The following is a 16329-nucleotide window of genomic DNA, read 5'->3' as shown; positions in this document are numbered from 1 at the left end:
AGTCAAGTTGAGGAGCAGATTTTCCGCAGATGGGGTCAGCCTTGCTGTGATCTGTTTGGCATTCCCCTCAATACCAAGTGCAGCAACTACTTCACCCTTATCTCCCCTCCGAGGGAGTCACCTAGGGATGCTCTAGTTCACGATTGGCCCTCCGGTCTACTTTATGCCTTCTCTCCTGTTCCTCTGTTGACAAAGGTTATTCAGAAAGCACAGTCCTTCGGAAGCAGAATAATTTTGATAGCTCCACACTGGCCTTGTCAGATTTGGTTCCCCTTTCTCCATCCCTATCTCATGGACGTCCCCTGGATTCTGGACCCCCAGCCAGATCTTCTGACTCGTATGTCAGGGCAGTTCCACCTTCTCTTCAGACCCACCGGTTGACAGCCTGTCTACTTCACTTCCATCACTGTCAAGCTTCATTTTCCTCCAGAAGTGATTCATATTCTGTCTTTTTCCCATAAGCCTTCGACTAGAAAGATTTATTCCAGTAAATGGAAAAGATTCTCCATCTGGGCTCAGGCAAGACAAATTGATCCTTGTACAGCTCCAATTTTTTTTCAGTTCTGTAATTTCTCTCCATGCTTTTCAATCGGGGGTCAGCAGCTGCAAACATTAAAGTACAGTTGGCCACTATTTCCACTTTTCGTGTCGCTAATGAACCCAGCCTTATGGAGCATAGACTATGCAAGGCATTCTTGAAAGGCACTATGCTGCTTCGCCCTCCAGTTTTCGACCCGGTCATGCCTTGGGACCTAAATTTTGTGCTACAATGTCTCACCTCCTCCCCCTTTGAGCCTGCAGCTACTTGTGAACTAAAATTTTTGACTTGGAAAACTATCTTTTTGGTAGCCATCACTTCAGCTAGATGAGTCTCAGAGCTCCAAGCTTTGTCTATCAGACTGCCTTACTTGATTTTTCACAGGGACAGGGTTTCCCTCAGACCAAACCCTTCCTTTATGCCTAAAGTGGCTTTGGTTAGTAATCTCAACCAATCCATTGAACTGTCTGTATTTTTTCCAGAGTTCTCTAATAGGGCAGAATTTAAATTTTACCAACTGGATGTTCACAGGCAGTTACGCTTTTATCTGCATCGAATGAGGGATCTTAGAAAATCGGATCAGCTATTTGTCTACTGTTCAGAAAGTAAGATTGGGTCTCCTGTTTCCAAAGTGACCTTGTCTAGATTGATCTCTAGTTGTATTTCCTTCATTTATCCCTCAGGTTGTAAGGATTTACCATTTAGAGTGAAGGCTCATTCTACCCGATCTATGTCTGCCTCTACAGCATTTCAGGCCAGGATGTCTATGGATATTTATGCTGCGGCTACATTGGGCGTCTCCTAACACCTTTATTACTCACTACAAATTGGATTTGGTATCCAGAGGCAGATCTTCCTTTGGGTCCACAGTGCTCAGGTGTGTTTTCCACTGAGCCTCCCAGGGTTCAGGTGCTGGGGATGCTGTCCCACGGGTAAGAATGTAGGCGAGATTGGACTACATAATATCAAGAAGTTATGTACTCACCATAACATTCGATGTATGTAGTCCATCTCGCCTCACATTCTTTCTTACCCTCCTGCCTTCCCCCATCCTGGAGGACGTAGAGGTCAGTTCTGGTTTCAGTACTCCCTTTTATTATTGGAATGTTTTTTCTTTCTGTGTTGTGTATGGGGGGAGAGTGATTGAGTGAGCTCGCAGCAAACAAGATCTGGGGAAAGGGAGCAGTGCAGCATGGGATACCTCTTAGCCCAGCCAATTGAAACTCTTTGAGCTAGAGTATGGCAGTGTCGGAGCCGAGGTTCGGCTGCGAACCCACGGGTAAGAATGTGAGGCGAGATGGAATACATCGAACGTTATGGTGAGTACATAACTTCTTGTTCTGAAACTCATTGAATGGACTGATTCCTCGGTACCAACTACTACTTGGGTGCCATCGACACTGGCCACAGCACTGGTAATGACACCAGTGCCGGCATTGGTTTCCTTAGTTTCTACGTTGGTGCCGACATCTGCTATTGCGCCACAGGTTATACCTTCTACTTCGGGTACCCAGAATGAGATAGATATTCCCCGTCTATTGATCCTTCCTGGGTCATCTCCCTAGCCCATTTATAGAAAGCCCAGAATCTCCCTCTGGACTGTCCGTCCACTCCTCCAGGAGTCTTTCTGAAGTAGACCTAGTGAGGTTGGTGGCTCAACTTCTGACCGCTAGGGTTCTTCATCTTCTCAGCTCAGTCTCCCACCTGGATCAGGGGAGTATTTCCCCTAGCACTCCCAACATATTTCTTCTCTGACCTCCCCGGGGGCATTAGAGTTGTCTACTCTGGCCACACAGGTCCCTTTGGTCCTGACACTGACAACATCCTTTTTCTTTGATTCTGGGTATGGGTCTGACTCCCTTGATGCCTTTGGAACCAACTGGTCCCCGGGATTGTGGCTCTGCTGTCGGGGTCTAGGGGGTTTGAGTTAACTCCTGTTTTTTATTCGGAGGCATCCTTTCCTCTCTGAGCTACCACGATTGGGGGGGGGGGGTCTTTCCTTGGCTCTGACTTTGGAGGTGGGTCTGTCGGTATCACCCCAGTTCAGAGTTTCTCTGTTCTGGGCTCCCATCCCTTCTCGGGGGGGATTGCCTTTCAAACTGTGGAGAGGGCTTTGGCCACCGCAAGTTTCCAGATAGCTACTGTTACTGGAATCTCACCTCATGACCCCTTCTTACCCAGGGCTTCCACCAACCGCCGTGCCCAGGCAGCGAGCTCCAAGGTGCAAGAGATTCTAAGGATCACCCCTCTTAAGAGTCCTCTCTTGATATTCCCACTGAAGACCCACCCCCTCCTTGGAAATCGCTGTGTAAAAGGGAACACCTGAACTCCCATGAAGAGTCAGTCACTGAGGACATGGATTTTGATGATGGGGAGGGTTCCCCCAGTCACCCCTGGAATAAGTCTCCTTTGAAAGAAATTCTGGATATTTTTAAAGGGGTAACTGGAAGCCCAAAGACCCTACCTCTGAGTAGTCCGTACTTGTAAGCCTTCTGAGCTCGCGTACTTGCAAGCCTTCTGAGCTTGCCCACGTACTTGCAAGCCTTCTGAGCTCGCCCATCTACTTCCTGGGTGACTCCTCCCTCTGACAATGTCATTAACTTGATTGCTCAGCGGGCCTGGAAAGGCCCCTGTTTCAATAGAACCAATTCCCTGGAGACCAGATGAATACTCTCTGCTCCTGAGGACCACCAGCAGTGGGTGAAAGTATTAGCAGTGGCTGCCACCAAAAAGGAACTAGCTGAGGAAAGTTCCTCTGTTTATCCCCCTAACCAGGAGTCTAGGACGATGGACAGATTTTGGAAAGCAGGTTTATGCATCAACCACCTTCACTCCTAGGTCCTTGAATTTCATAGCACATTTCACTAGGCTCCAGAGGGATCTGATCTAGGAATTTTCGAATACCTTAGTAGGAGCTGATCTGAGGGCTCCAGGAAAAAGTGGCCTAGTTAGCTACCCTGGAGTCTTTCTAATTCGTCCACGAGGCTTGTTGCACATGCAGCCGAAGGGTTTACCTGGTCAGCTGGTTAGTGTTGCAATACAATAACATGCTTGGATGCTCCTGTGTGGGTTTGCAGAGCCAATCAAGTCTTCCGTCAAAAGGAGCATTGACTAAGGATTTTTAGCCCCAAAGTTAAAGAAATTCTAGCCAGGTGCGAGAAAGATGGAAAGACCCTGTTTGTAGTGGGCATACGTTTTTCTGCTCCCCGAAGATCCTTGTCTAGTTATCTATGGGAAGATGTAGTTCAAAAATTCCCAGAGGTCTTTCCAGGACACACACGGTGGAAACTCGCCTCTGGGCAGAGGGGAGAGCTCTAATGGAAGACACTGTCCTAGAGGCAGGAGTGGCCCGCAGGTTCAGGTTTCCAGAGATTCCTTCTCTGACCAATCCTATCGGTGCTCCTCAAAGGGGGCCAGATTGCTTAACTCTGGAAACAGTCTGGGGAAGATTTTCTTTGCACCCAACAACTCTGGAAGTAGTCTGGGGAAGATTTTCTTTGCACCAAACAGCCTCTAAACACCCAACAGATGCTTGGGTTTTGAGAATTGTTAAGAGGTTACCTCATTCCCTTCATTCTTTATCCAACAAATAAAACAAGACTCCCTGATTTTCCACCCAATCAGGGGGACCAAGTAGCCTTAGAAATACAGAAATTGCTAGAAGAGTCATCCAAGAAGTCCCACCAGACCAGGTAGGATCCAGATTTTACTCGAGGTTCTTTTTTAGTGCCAAAAAAGACTGGGAACTGAAGACAAATTCTGGATCTCAGCATTCTAACAAAATTTGTTCAACCATCCAAATTCTGGATGGTCACAGTTCAGTCAGTATTTCTAGAGGAAAACTATATGTTGTGCTTGATAGACCTTCAAGATGTTTATTACCACATAAAGATGACAAATGCTCAAGGTTTCTCTGCTTTCGGCTAGGAGCCAGTCACTTTCAGAGTGCTGCCATTTGGTCTCTCCACCGCCCCTAGGGTGTTCACAAAGTGTATGGCAGTAGTAACAACTCACTTGAGACTGCATGGATTCCATGTGTTTCCATATCTAGGCAACTGACTCATCACTGCTTCACCAGACATCTACTGCTTCAGAGAACGGAATTCACCCTACAATTGTTCCTGTGTCTTGGCATCACGGTCAATCATACAAAGTCTCAACTGACCCCTTCTCAGGATATGGAGTTCATAGGCACTTGTACACCCTCTCATGTGTAGCCTCCCTCCCCTTCACAGATTACAGAAGATAAAGTCCCAAGTACATTCTGTCCTATACACACACTGTACTGGCCTTACTGGTGCTTCAGGCGTTGGGGTCCATGGCAGCTGCTATTATTCTGGCTCCACTAGTGAGATTCCCCATGAAGTTACTGCAATGGCTTCTTGCAAATCAGTGGTTTTATTTTAAATCGTCCAGTGAACTACCCCATTTTCGTCACTAGTTGCTGAAATAAGGACCTATCCTGGTGGATGTGGTTCAAAGGAATTATTTTGGCTTCCTCTTTTTCTCCTCAACTCAAAGCCATAGTGGACACAGATGCATCCCAGGTGGGGTGGGGGTGGGGCATTATCTGGGGAAAGTCCCTGATAGAGGCCAATCTGCATATCAAAATCTTGGAGTTGAGGACAGTGCTGGTAGCATTGCAAACATTTCAGTCTGTCCTCCCTCAAGGAACGATTGCAATCCAGTCAGACATGTCTGTAGTCTGATAAATTAGCAAATGGTGGGGAACGAAATCCTACCACCCTGTGTCAAGACACCCTCTGCATGTGGCAATGGGCTATTGCCTCCAACTGCTTTCTGATACCAATGCGCACACACATCCCAGGGAATTCAAATGTGATAGCGGACAAACCAAGCAGATGCATCCTACTGCCTCACAAGTGGTCTCAGTCCCGATATAGTGAAGGTCTTTCGTCACTGCGGCCAGCCTTGCCACATTTGCATCACCCCAAAACAAGTGCAAAAGCTACTTTGCCCTAATCCTCCTCAGGGGGGAGTCTCCAAGAGAGGCTCTCCTCCTCAGTTGGTCCCCGGGCCTCCTTTATGCCTTCCCTCCTTTCCCTCTGATCCTTCTCTTTCTCAAGAAAGCAGTCCAGTTGAGAAGTAGTGATCCCCATTGCATCTTACTGGCTTCTACTAGTTTGGTTTCCCTTCCTATGGCCTCATGTAGTTCACAGTCCATGGATTCTGGACCCAGTTCCAGACCTGTTTTACCCTCTGGGACTGGTGCATCTCAGTCTGTAAAGTCCCAAGCAAACTGCTTGGTGCCTCCAGTTCTGATAGTTGCCAGGCATTATGATATACCATCCCCGGTGTGAAATATTTTGCTGACATCACATAAACCATCCAACAGGAAACTCTACCTCCAGTAAGTGGAAGAGATTTTCAATCTGGGCTTGTGATAATGGTCTAGACCCTTTTTTGGCTCCTGTGGAAAAAGTTTTAGAATTTCTGGCCATCCTTTTTATTAAAGGAGCTTCCGCCTCCACAGTTAGTGATTCTAGTTGCCATCTCTAATTTCCATAATGGCTTCCGAGTTCTCCCTTTAATTTCACGTATGTAGACTATGCAAGGTCTTCCTCGAGGGAACTATTCGATTAAAGTCTTTTAAAGATCCTCTACCCCCATGGGACCAGACTTTTTTTCTGCAATTACTGGTATTTACCCCCCTTTGAACCAGTGGCTACAGGCGACTTAGTTTCTTTCTTGAAACATGCTTTTCCTTGTAGCTATAACCTCTGCAAGATGAGTGTCTGAATTGCTGGCCTTGTGCTCCAACCCCCCTTACTTAATTTTCCATAAGGATAGAGTTGCACTCTGATCCAATTTGTCCTTTCTTCCGAAGTTGGTCCGAGTCCAACATTAATCAAGCCATAGACTTGCTTGCTTTCTTTCCAACAAAGGAGAATATTGCTTACACTTATTGGATGTTCAGACAATTACATTTCTACCTCAGTAGAACAAAAGAATTTAGAAAATCAGAACAGTTCGTATCCTTTTCTGGCAAAACTTTAAGAAAAGCCGTTTCTAAAGTTACTTTAAAAATTTTTGAGATTGTATTACTTGTATTTATAATAGAATCTCGCCTTACCTACGCTGGTGAAGGCGTATTCCACCAGATCTATGGCCACTTCAGCTGTATTCCATTCTAAGGCTTCCATGAATGAAATATGCGCAGCAGCAACATGGGTTACGTCATATACCTTTATTATTCACTATATATTGAATTTGGTCTCCAGGGGAAGAGCCTTCTTTGGTTCTCTGATATCCTTCCATAGGGCCACCCAGGATCTAAAGTAGCTGGGGACTCTGTTCCAGCTGTCAGGATTGACAACTTCAGATAAAGAAGTTGTTACCATAATGTTCCATCTGTGTTTGTGATCTTTTTCTATTCTTGGCATCCCGCTCTCCTTCTCCCTCCTGTGAATTCCTGGAGGAGTGAACCTTTGTCCTGGGTTTTTTGTTAGGTAGCACCTTGGACATGGCTTCTTCATTCAATTTCGTTTCCTCCTAACTCTATCTGAGGTAGAACGGCATTGTGGGTAGACTCTTAGCTCAAAATTTGTTTTGGCTGGCGCGAGCTATATAACAGCCGAGCCGGTTCAGAGGATTGGAACTGTAACCCAACTGTCAAGAATAGATCAACCACAGATGAAATGTTAGGTAAGAACATAACTTTTTTTAATGAAGGAGCTAGTTCTTCTACAGCTATTCTGCTAGCAGCAATTTGTAGTTTTTATATCTGATTTGATTCTTCAGCTGCTTGTCATAAGCTTTGCAAGTCTTTTTTTTTTTTTTTTTTTTTTTTTTTTATAGGCACTCTGTTGAGCTCTCCATTTAAAGATCATATCCTTCCGTGGGATCTGAATCTGGTACTGCAAGCACTAATGCATCCCCTTTTGAGCCTGCAGATAACTGTGATAAGTATCTTTCTTGGAAAACCTTATTTTTAGTGGGCATTACTTCAGCCAGACGCATTTCAGAAATTCGGGCTTCATCTTCAAAACCACCATATATAATCTTTCAAAATGATAGGTACACTATGAACCAATGCATCCTTCCTTCCTAAGGTGGTGTCTGGATCTAATATCAACCAGTCTATTAATTTACCAGTATGTTTCCCTAAATATACAAAGGAGAATGCTAGCTTCATTTGTTCACAGGCGGTTATATTTTTTTACATAGGACAAAAAATCAGAACTTGCTGATCAGTTTGTTTCTTGTGCAGATGTAAAGTTGGGTAATCCAGGAACCAAAGTAACTTTAGCCAGATGCCTTATTGACTGCATTTCATTTATTTACAACAAATTGGGTATCACCTTACCAAGACTCTTATGAGCTCACTCAACCAGAGCCGTGGCATCTTCCTTACTTTTTCAAGTGTGTGTCCATGAATGATTTTCATGTACAGCAGCAACTTGGGCTTCCCCCCCATACCTTCATTACTCATCACAAATTGGATTTTGTCTGCAGAGGTACAGGATCATTTGGCTCCGTTATGCTCAAAAATATCCTTAGAGTCCTTCTGGAGCTAAGATAGCCGAGGACGGTGTCCCATTAGTTGAGGATTGAATGAAAATTGGCATCAGATAAGTTATGTTCTCGCCATAACATTCCATCTGTGTTTATTTTTCTTCCTTTCTCAACTCCCTCCCACCAACCCCCATCCGTATGCAGTTTCTGAATGAATGGTTAGACACTTTTATTCTACTGCCAACATAATTGAACTCCAGATAAAGTCTCTGCCTTGAGGTGTGTGTAGAGAGATGGGGGGAAGGGGGGGGATGTGTGTATATTTATTCCCAATTCTGTAATCAGCAAACGGGATCTGAGGTAAATGGGGTTGGTACATTGTGGGTAAGGGAAGGAGCTTGAGAGTCTGAAAGCTGTATGAGCTTCTGCAACAGATGGAATGTTATGGTAAGTACAGAACTTTGCTGGCCACGAGCTTTGGTAAAGGTACTTTGCATAAGAGGATACCCCAATTTAGAAAATGCAGTGAAATCTGATTCTCTTGAAGCAGTTTCAGACCATGTAAAGCAATAAAAAAAAATTCCTGTTTGTGTACATTTTTAAATTTGTCTATTTCGTAAGTAGTGTGTGACTAATTTTGAACAAGTCTGTTTTACTTGCCACATGGCATTGGAAAGAATAGTTTACTTAAGTAAATAGTTGGGTGGTTTCCCTGTTGCATTATACAGTGGGTTGCACTACAGTATGTTCTTTGACATTTTGATTACAGAGGATCACCCAGCCTTTTAAAATATGTCCTTGCTGTTGTCTGGTATCTTGCTGCAGTTATTGGATTTGCTAGGATGCACAATGCTGTCCTTTATTCTGCTGTTACTGGGTAGACTTCATTGGAATGTTTTCACAGCTTTTGTTTGGCACCGTTTATGCTTTGCTCACTTTGACATAATGTACCTTTTATTTTACTGAACTGAAAGTGAAATCTTGGTCACTTAACTATATCTGTACTGCCATCTTTCGTAATGTTGCTTTGTCACCTTCTCGATGTAGAATTAAAAATTATTTTTCCTTACCTTGGAATGTTTGGTTGTAGGCTAAGCTAGTTTCAGAAGACCTGGAGAAGACCAAAGAGGAGCTGAAGGCAGCTATGGTCAATGTGCATGTAGCAGAACCTGTACATGCTGAGAATGAACATGATGAGGAGGATGAGAACAGTGCTGAAGCCAGTGCTGAACTGAAGTCTGAGGCTTTTATTAAGGATCGTAGTGAGGAAGAACGATTGACAGAAGCAGAGAAAAATGAGAGAGTACAACATCATCTACAGGTAAGAGAAATAACTGATAAAAGATGCATGAGCTGTGCATTTGATTTCTTGACTTCCGGCTCTGCAGTGTGGACTGCTTAAAGAAAGGAATGCATATTTTTTGTTAATTCATTAGTGCTGAGGTGTACTACAAACATAAAGTACTGTAGTGCATAAACTTAAGTAGTATTTTACTTTGCTGAATGCAAACTTTGTTTTTCCTGGCTGTATTATCAGAATTTACTGTATAGCAGATATCTTGTAGAGACAAGGATATATTAGAGGTTAAACCTTAATTTCACTTGTGCTAATTCAAGCATTTGAAGATGAGGTGTGCATGTTGTCAGGGGGTGGAAAAATTGTTCCCTTTTTACCTAGGTATAGATGTGGTAAAGAGTAGAAAGATGTGAATTTAGAGAGATTGAATGCTGTCTATTCCTAAACTTGGGGGGGGGGGGGGGGGGGGCTTTTTTCCTCTAAACTGTGTAATGAGCAGACTTGATCGTAAGGGGATCTGTGTTCAGTCATTGAATAAGAAATGTATTGTACCTCTTCATCGAATGTAAAACATCAAATGGTTCAATTCAATGAATGTTCAATCATTGAATATTTTGCCTAGGGAGTGGAGTTGGTTGTCCAGCATTAGGAAATGTGCCTTTTCCCCACTAGTGCGATCTTGGACTTGGTATATACAAGTAGGGGAGGTGTTGGGGATGCATCCCCCGCATTGAGGGGTGTGAGAGGGGCATAGCCTTCATTTGGGTGTGTTTGATATACTGCAACGTGCTTCGGTATGCATGTTGGTCCGCTGTATTTTCCCTGGGTAAAATATTCAGTGATTGAGCATTTACTGAATTGAACATTCAATGATGTCCTTCAAGAATGCAACTGCAGTCATAACATATGGGTTGTCTTGCCTCAGGCAGCCCTCGGTCGGCCGGATTCCAAAGTCTGGGTCCGACGTCAGAGCGGCTGGAGTACATAAGCATCAGCTGACGCCATCATCTTCAGTCTTTCTTGCCGCGCAGTGCCCGAAGCAGAAGCAGTTCGCAAGTGCCGGTCGGTCAGCTCCTGTATTCTTCGAATCCGAAGTCATCAAAAAAGCTAAGTACCCCGTTGGGGACCTCTTCTTGCCTCAGCCGATGTCAGAAATTACTGAGAAAGTAAATAATTGTTTGTCTTGTGGTAAACAAATGCCTCATAAGGATTTCCACTCTTACTGCCTCCCTTGCCTAGGCCCAGACCACGGTGTCTTGGCCTGTGCCGCCTGTGCTCGCTTTAATAAGCGCACTCAGGCGCCGGGCGGAGTTCGCTGAAGACTATTTTGGCGATAAATTTGATTATACGATGCCGTCGGAACTACCGACAACGCAGACTCCTAAGAAACGAAAAGACCGGGACCGACATCCTCGGCCCGCGTCTTCCACCGACACCACGCTAAAATTAACCGCGAGTGCTCCGGTTCCCTCTGAGGCGGTTATTCCACCGCTCTGAACCGAAGACACCGCATTACCGATACCTCCGACACCGGAGGCCACTCCGCCAGTTATTGACTTTCCTCCGGATACTGAAACCGAGGATATGCCCGAGACCATTGCTGTGGGTAAGGTCACTCCTGCACGTGGAGCGGCTAGGCCTCACATGTCCATGTCTATCAAGGCCTACACACAGGCCAAGGCAGCCAGCAAGTCCAAGCATCTTTCTGTTAAGACCTTACCTCAGCGTACTCCTGAAACTCAAATCATGGCTATGGCCGCAGATTTAATTTCCCTGATCAGAGGTTCACAGGCCCATCCTGAGAGAGGATCCCAGACTCCTCCTGATAAGAGGCCTAGGGTTGAACCCCCTGACCCTCTCCCCTCAGATGAAGATTCTGAGGATTCTGTTCACTCCGAAAGCCAGGAAGAGCCCTTCCAGACCTATGAGGATTCAGATGCAGAGGACTCTATCCCCTCGGCTTCTCCTCCTGAGGATATGTCTTTTGGGGAAGTTCTGCATTCTATGAGGGAGCATTTTAAGTGGCAAGGCCAGGAATATTCAGATTCCAGAAAGCGCCTTCGAACCTTCCTTCAAAAGCCCCAACACAGACCCTTAGCTATACCTCCTGTGCTTGATGTTTTGGATGATTTATACTCTGACTCCAGTGTTACCCCTGATACTCTTCCTCCTGCTCCTGTCAAGCCTGACAGGTACTATAGGGTCCCAGAAACCCATTCTCATTTCTTTAGGGCCCATGCTGTTGATTTAGAAACAATTTCCCAGGGGCCTAAAGGGGTTTCAGCTGCCACCTCCAAAAACCCTTTGCCCTCCGACAGGGAAGCAAGGTCCTTAGAGAGATGGGGGAAGAAGGTCTACACCTCCACTACCTTATCTATGAGAGCTCTCAATTGTCTTTCACATGTTTCAATATCAGGATTTCCTGTTAGATGATTTACAGAAAAGATTGGCCTCCCCTGAACCTTTAGATAGGAAGTCTTTGCAGGAGGCTGTACACAATTCTCAGCAAGTTAGCAATCACTTTCTACAGTGTGGATATGATGCATTGGAAGCTTCATGTAGGGCAGCTATGACAGGGGCGGTCATTTGTAGACATGCATGGTTAAAAGATCAACCTTTACCAGATCATGTTAAGGCAAAACTTCTTGATGCACCCTTGGAAAAGAACAAGCTTTTTGGTGCTAATGCTAAAGATGTGTTAGTCCATTGAGGAAAAAGCCAAGTCAGTTAAGACAGTCAAAGATTTCCTCCAGGTTCAGCCACCTAGATTCAGCAGGAACTGGCCTTCTAAAAACTGGTCCTTTCCTAATCCTGAAAGATTTCAAAGGGGCAAAAGCAGGCGTGCCCGAGGAAGAGGCCAATACAGAGGATCCTACAGGGGACGACAATGGCAACCAGGAAACCAAAGAAGTGACACGGGGGTTTCTCCTGCCCCACAGGGACATTCTCAATGACTTTCCTCTAGCTCCGCTGACCAAGGAGCAAGCAGAAGCTCCTTTGGGCGGAAAATTATCTCTGTTTACAAGAAATTGGCACAAACTGACAAAGGACAAATGGATTTTGGACATTATAGATCACGGTTACAGGTTCCATTTTCATACCTTGCCAAGAAAACTGGGTATGCCAAACCTGCCACAAAACCAGAGGGCAGAGGCTATTGAGCAAATTTCTCTGCTTGCTCAGATCAAAGCAATAGAAAAAGTTCCACAACAAGAACAAGGTCAGGGATTTTACTCAAGACTGTTCCTTGTTCCAAGAAAAGAAACTCAATGGAGACCAATACTGAACTTGTCCGCTTTAAACACTTTTCTCATAGTACCAAAGTTCAAAATGCTGACTCTACAGCAACTCCTTCCCATGCTGGGCAAGGGGTCTTGGCTGATTACTCTGGACCTCAAGGAGGCATACCTGCATGTCCCTATCAGACACAGCTGCAGAAGATACCTCAGATTTCTTGCAGGGCCAGAGCATTATCAATTCTCAGCATTGCCATTTGGCTTATGTACTGCGCCCAGAGTATTCACGAAATGCCTGGCTTCAGTAATTGCTCATTGCAGGCTCCAGGGGATTCAAATCTACCCATACCGGGACGATTGCCTCATACAAGCAGACGACTAACTTTGACAAAAAACTTGAATTATGTCATACATTTGCTACAGGCTCTGGGATACAGTCAACTTTCAAAAGTCAAGACTTCAGCCATCCCAGCAAATTACCTTCTTAGGAGCCAAACTAGACACAGCCTCTCAAATGGCTTACCTGACAGAAGACAAGCAAAAGAAGCTAACTCTTTACTTCAAAACTTTAGCAAAGCTCACCCAGATGACTGCAAGGAGATTCCTACAGGCCCTGGGTTACATGGCATCCTGCATACTTCTGGTACCACTAGCAAGACTACACATGAGAAAGCTTCAATGGTACCTAAAAAGCTTATGGTCTCAACACAGCAACAACCTAGAAGCAACCATACCACTCATTCCATGTCTTCAAAAGGAATTTCTATGGTGGGCCTCAGTAAGCCAGTCAAACACAGGTATGTCATTCAAAAAAATTCAAAAAACCTCAGATAACACAGACCATGACCACAGACGCCTCAGACCTTGGATGGGGGGGCAGATGTATTCAAGGACAATGGTCTCAAAAAGAAACACATCTGCACATCAACCAAAAAGAAATGCTGGCAGTAATGCATGCCATCGAGGCCTTCGGACAGCAACTACAACCAGGCCACCTACTAATACGGACATAGACCTATTTGCCTCCCACCTCAATCATCAAATACAGAGGTTTTGTTCAAGGACATATCATCCAAAAGCATAGAAAATAGATGCTCTCTCATTCAACTGGAGCTCCCTAAAAATCTATGCATTTCCACCTCTGCCACTGATGACCACAGTGTTACTAAAGATCAAAGCAGAGCAGCCCAAAGGAATCCTAATAGCTCCAGACTGGCCAAGACAGCACTGGTACCCACTACTACGGAGTATATGTCACAACAAAACATGGGCCCTCCCTCAATGGCCCCAACTTTTGACTCAACACAACTTCAGGACAGTTCATCCCAACATCCAGACGCTACAGCTAACAGCTTGGGAGATCCCATGAATAACCTCAACCTACCTCTTTCCAAAGAAGTTCAGCGGATACTGACAGAAGCCAGACCATCCACCAGAAAGGTTTACTCAGCCAAATGGAAGAGATTCAGCATTTGTAATACCACCAAGGGCCATGATGCATCACTTTTGAGCATCCCACTCATCCTGGAATATTTGGCAGATATGCTGCATAATGGACTCTCATACTCCTCTATAAAAATACATGCTTCAGCTATCTCAGCTAGATACAACACTGATCCACCTGTGTTTTCACATCCTTTAAGGCAATTTCTTAGAGAAATCAAGAATATAAAGCCCCCAAGAAAGGCACCAGTACCAGCTTGGGATCTCAACTTTGTCCTAGAAAAATTGACTTTACCTCCCTTTGAGCCAGCAGTTTCTGTGGATTTACAATTTCTCTCCTGGAAGACAGCATTCCTGTTGGCCATTACCTCAGCAAGAAGGGTTTCGGAATTACAGGCCCTAATGGCTATACCACCGTTCATAACTTTTCACAGAGACAGGGTCTCTTTACGAACCAACCCTACCTTTCTCCCAAAAGTGGTATCTAGGGTCTCTTTAAATCAAGCAATTCAACTGCCTACCTTCTTTCCCAATCCTGAGAACAAAGGGGAAAGACTGTTGCATACCTTGGACATTCACAGACAACTTCGCTACTACCTGGACAGAACCAAGACCAGTAGGAAGTCTGATCAGCTTTTTGTAGCTTACGCCCCTGGAGTACAAGAAAAGCAATTTCAAAACAGACAATTTCTAAATGGATTGGACATTGCATCAGATTCTGTTATTCCTTCCATGGAAAGAGTGTGACAGCCAATGTCAGACCACACTCCACCAGAGCTACAGCCACCTCTACAGCATTCTTAAGAGGGGTGCCCACAAAAGACATTCTAGAAGCTGCTACATGGAGCTCCGTGCATACATTTTCCAAACACTACAACCTTCCTCTATATTCCAGGTCCAGAGCAGGCTTTGCTTCTGCAGCCCTGCAGGGATTGATAGCTACACCATCCTTTTCTTGGAGCATTCCACCTCCCCCAGCTAAGCTATGGTATTCAACCCATATGTTACGACTGCAGTTGCATTCTTGAAGGACATGGTACAGATTTGTACCTACCATAAATGTAGATGTCCGATAGATATGCAACTGCAGTCGGGTTTTCCCTCCCTCCTTCCCCTCTATGCCTTGGGTCCACTCCTATCCCTGTTACCCTTAGCTGGGGATATTTGTTATGGTGCATCTGTTTATTGCTTATTTATTTGTCTGGAAATCTGTTTTAGCTTCCAATTTGATTACAGCCTTCCTTGGAGGGCACCTGGCATCTGGGGCAAGAAACACTGAAGAAGATGGCGTCGGCTGATGCTTATGTACTCCAGCCGCTCTGACGTCGGAGAGAAATGCGACATCAGCCGACGTTGGACCCAGACTTTGGAATCCGGCCGACCGAGGGCTGCCTGAGGCAGGACAAACCCATATGTTATGACTGCAGTTGCATATCTATCGGACATCTACATTTATGGTAGGTACAAAACTACTTTTTACGTTCTATGAACAGAGGTTCAAGATGTTTCTTATACAATGACTGAACATGGACCTATCATCAAATACTTTTATGACTAAAATATTGCTTTATAGATTTATCCTTTTTAATTACTACAGTTTGCTGTATTAAATATTTTTTTCCCTTTTAGCATTGTAAATTGTTTACACTTTTGGTGTTTAATTTCTGTAAGTTTTAGATGCAACGTTGTAAACAAATATATCAGTGATGTGCATATTCCTTTTATCAAGTTTTTCCATTGCAGGGCTGCAGTGAGTTGGGAGTTGGGCACCAATCTTCATTGTCTGTAGTTGACTACATTTGTAGCCAGGCAGTTTTCATCACTGCCTACAGCTGGATTACATTTGCAGTTAGGTGGAAGAACAGAAATCTTTGTACACAAACAAGGTTCCTTTACTACATCTGGGCTGTATCTGAAAGTAAAACTTAGCCAAAAATTGTTTAGTTAAAATGGGATTCTGTGGTTTTGTTTACCTGAATGTATAGCCCCCTGCTGTTGAACTGCTGATTCCAGAACCCCCCCCCCCTTCTGCATCACCACACATTTGCTTTGCACTTAAAGGAGCAACAGCTTTTATTGTAATATCTCTTTGTAACAATTGATAAGTTGTCTATCTCACCTTCATTCTTGCTGTTTGGGATCGGAGCTGATCCTCTGCTCCGACTTGGCCATCTTCAATAGCTCCAGAGCTGTTTACTGGCTCGAGGCTACCTTTTATCCCATGATGCCTAGCGAAAACTACCCAGATCTCATTTGCCGCTTCAGCTACGAGGTGTCGTTTCTGTCTCAGGCTTGTAAACTTTTGTATATTTATATATTTATATTTGTTAAAACTTCTT

At 44.6% G+C, this 16329-nt stretch overlaps 1 protein-coding gene across 1 annotated transcript in view; it reads left to right on the top strand.

The window, feature by feature from the left end:
* Window positions 1–16329, top strand: part of MSN (moesin) — a 580418-nt gene that overhangs the window by 538037 nt on the left and 26052 nt on the right. The window contains exon 12 of the mRNA XM_044057701.1: window positions 9105–9335. Within this exon, the coding sequence (XP_043913636.1) occupies window positions 9105–9335 (231 nt within the window). The remainder of the gene's footprint in view (window positions 1–9104; window positions 9336–16329) is intronic.

Source organism: Protopterus annectens, chromosome 15.part0 (genome assembly GCF_019279795.1).
Source record: "Protopterus annectens isolate FY-2018-M chromosome 15.part0, PAN1.0, whole genome shotgun sequence".
Lineage (NCBI taxonomy): Eukaryota > Metazoa > Chordata > Ceratodontiformes > Protopteridae > Protopterus > Protopterus annectens.
Note: the sequence above shows the minus strand (reverse complement) of the source record. Positions and strands in the feature narration are given on the sequence as shown.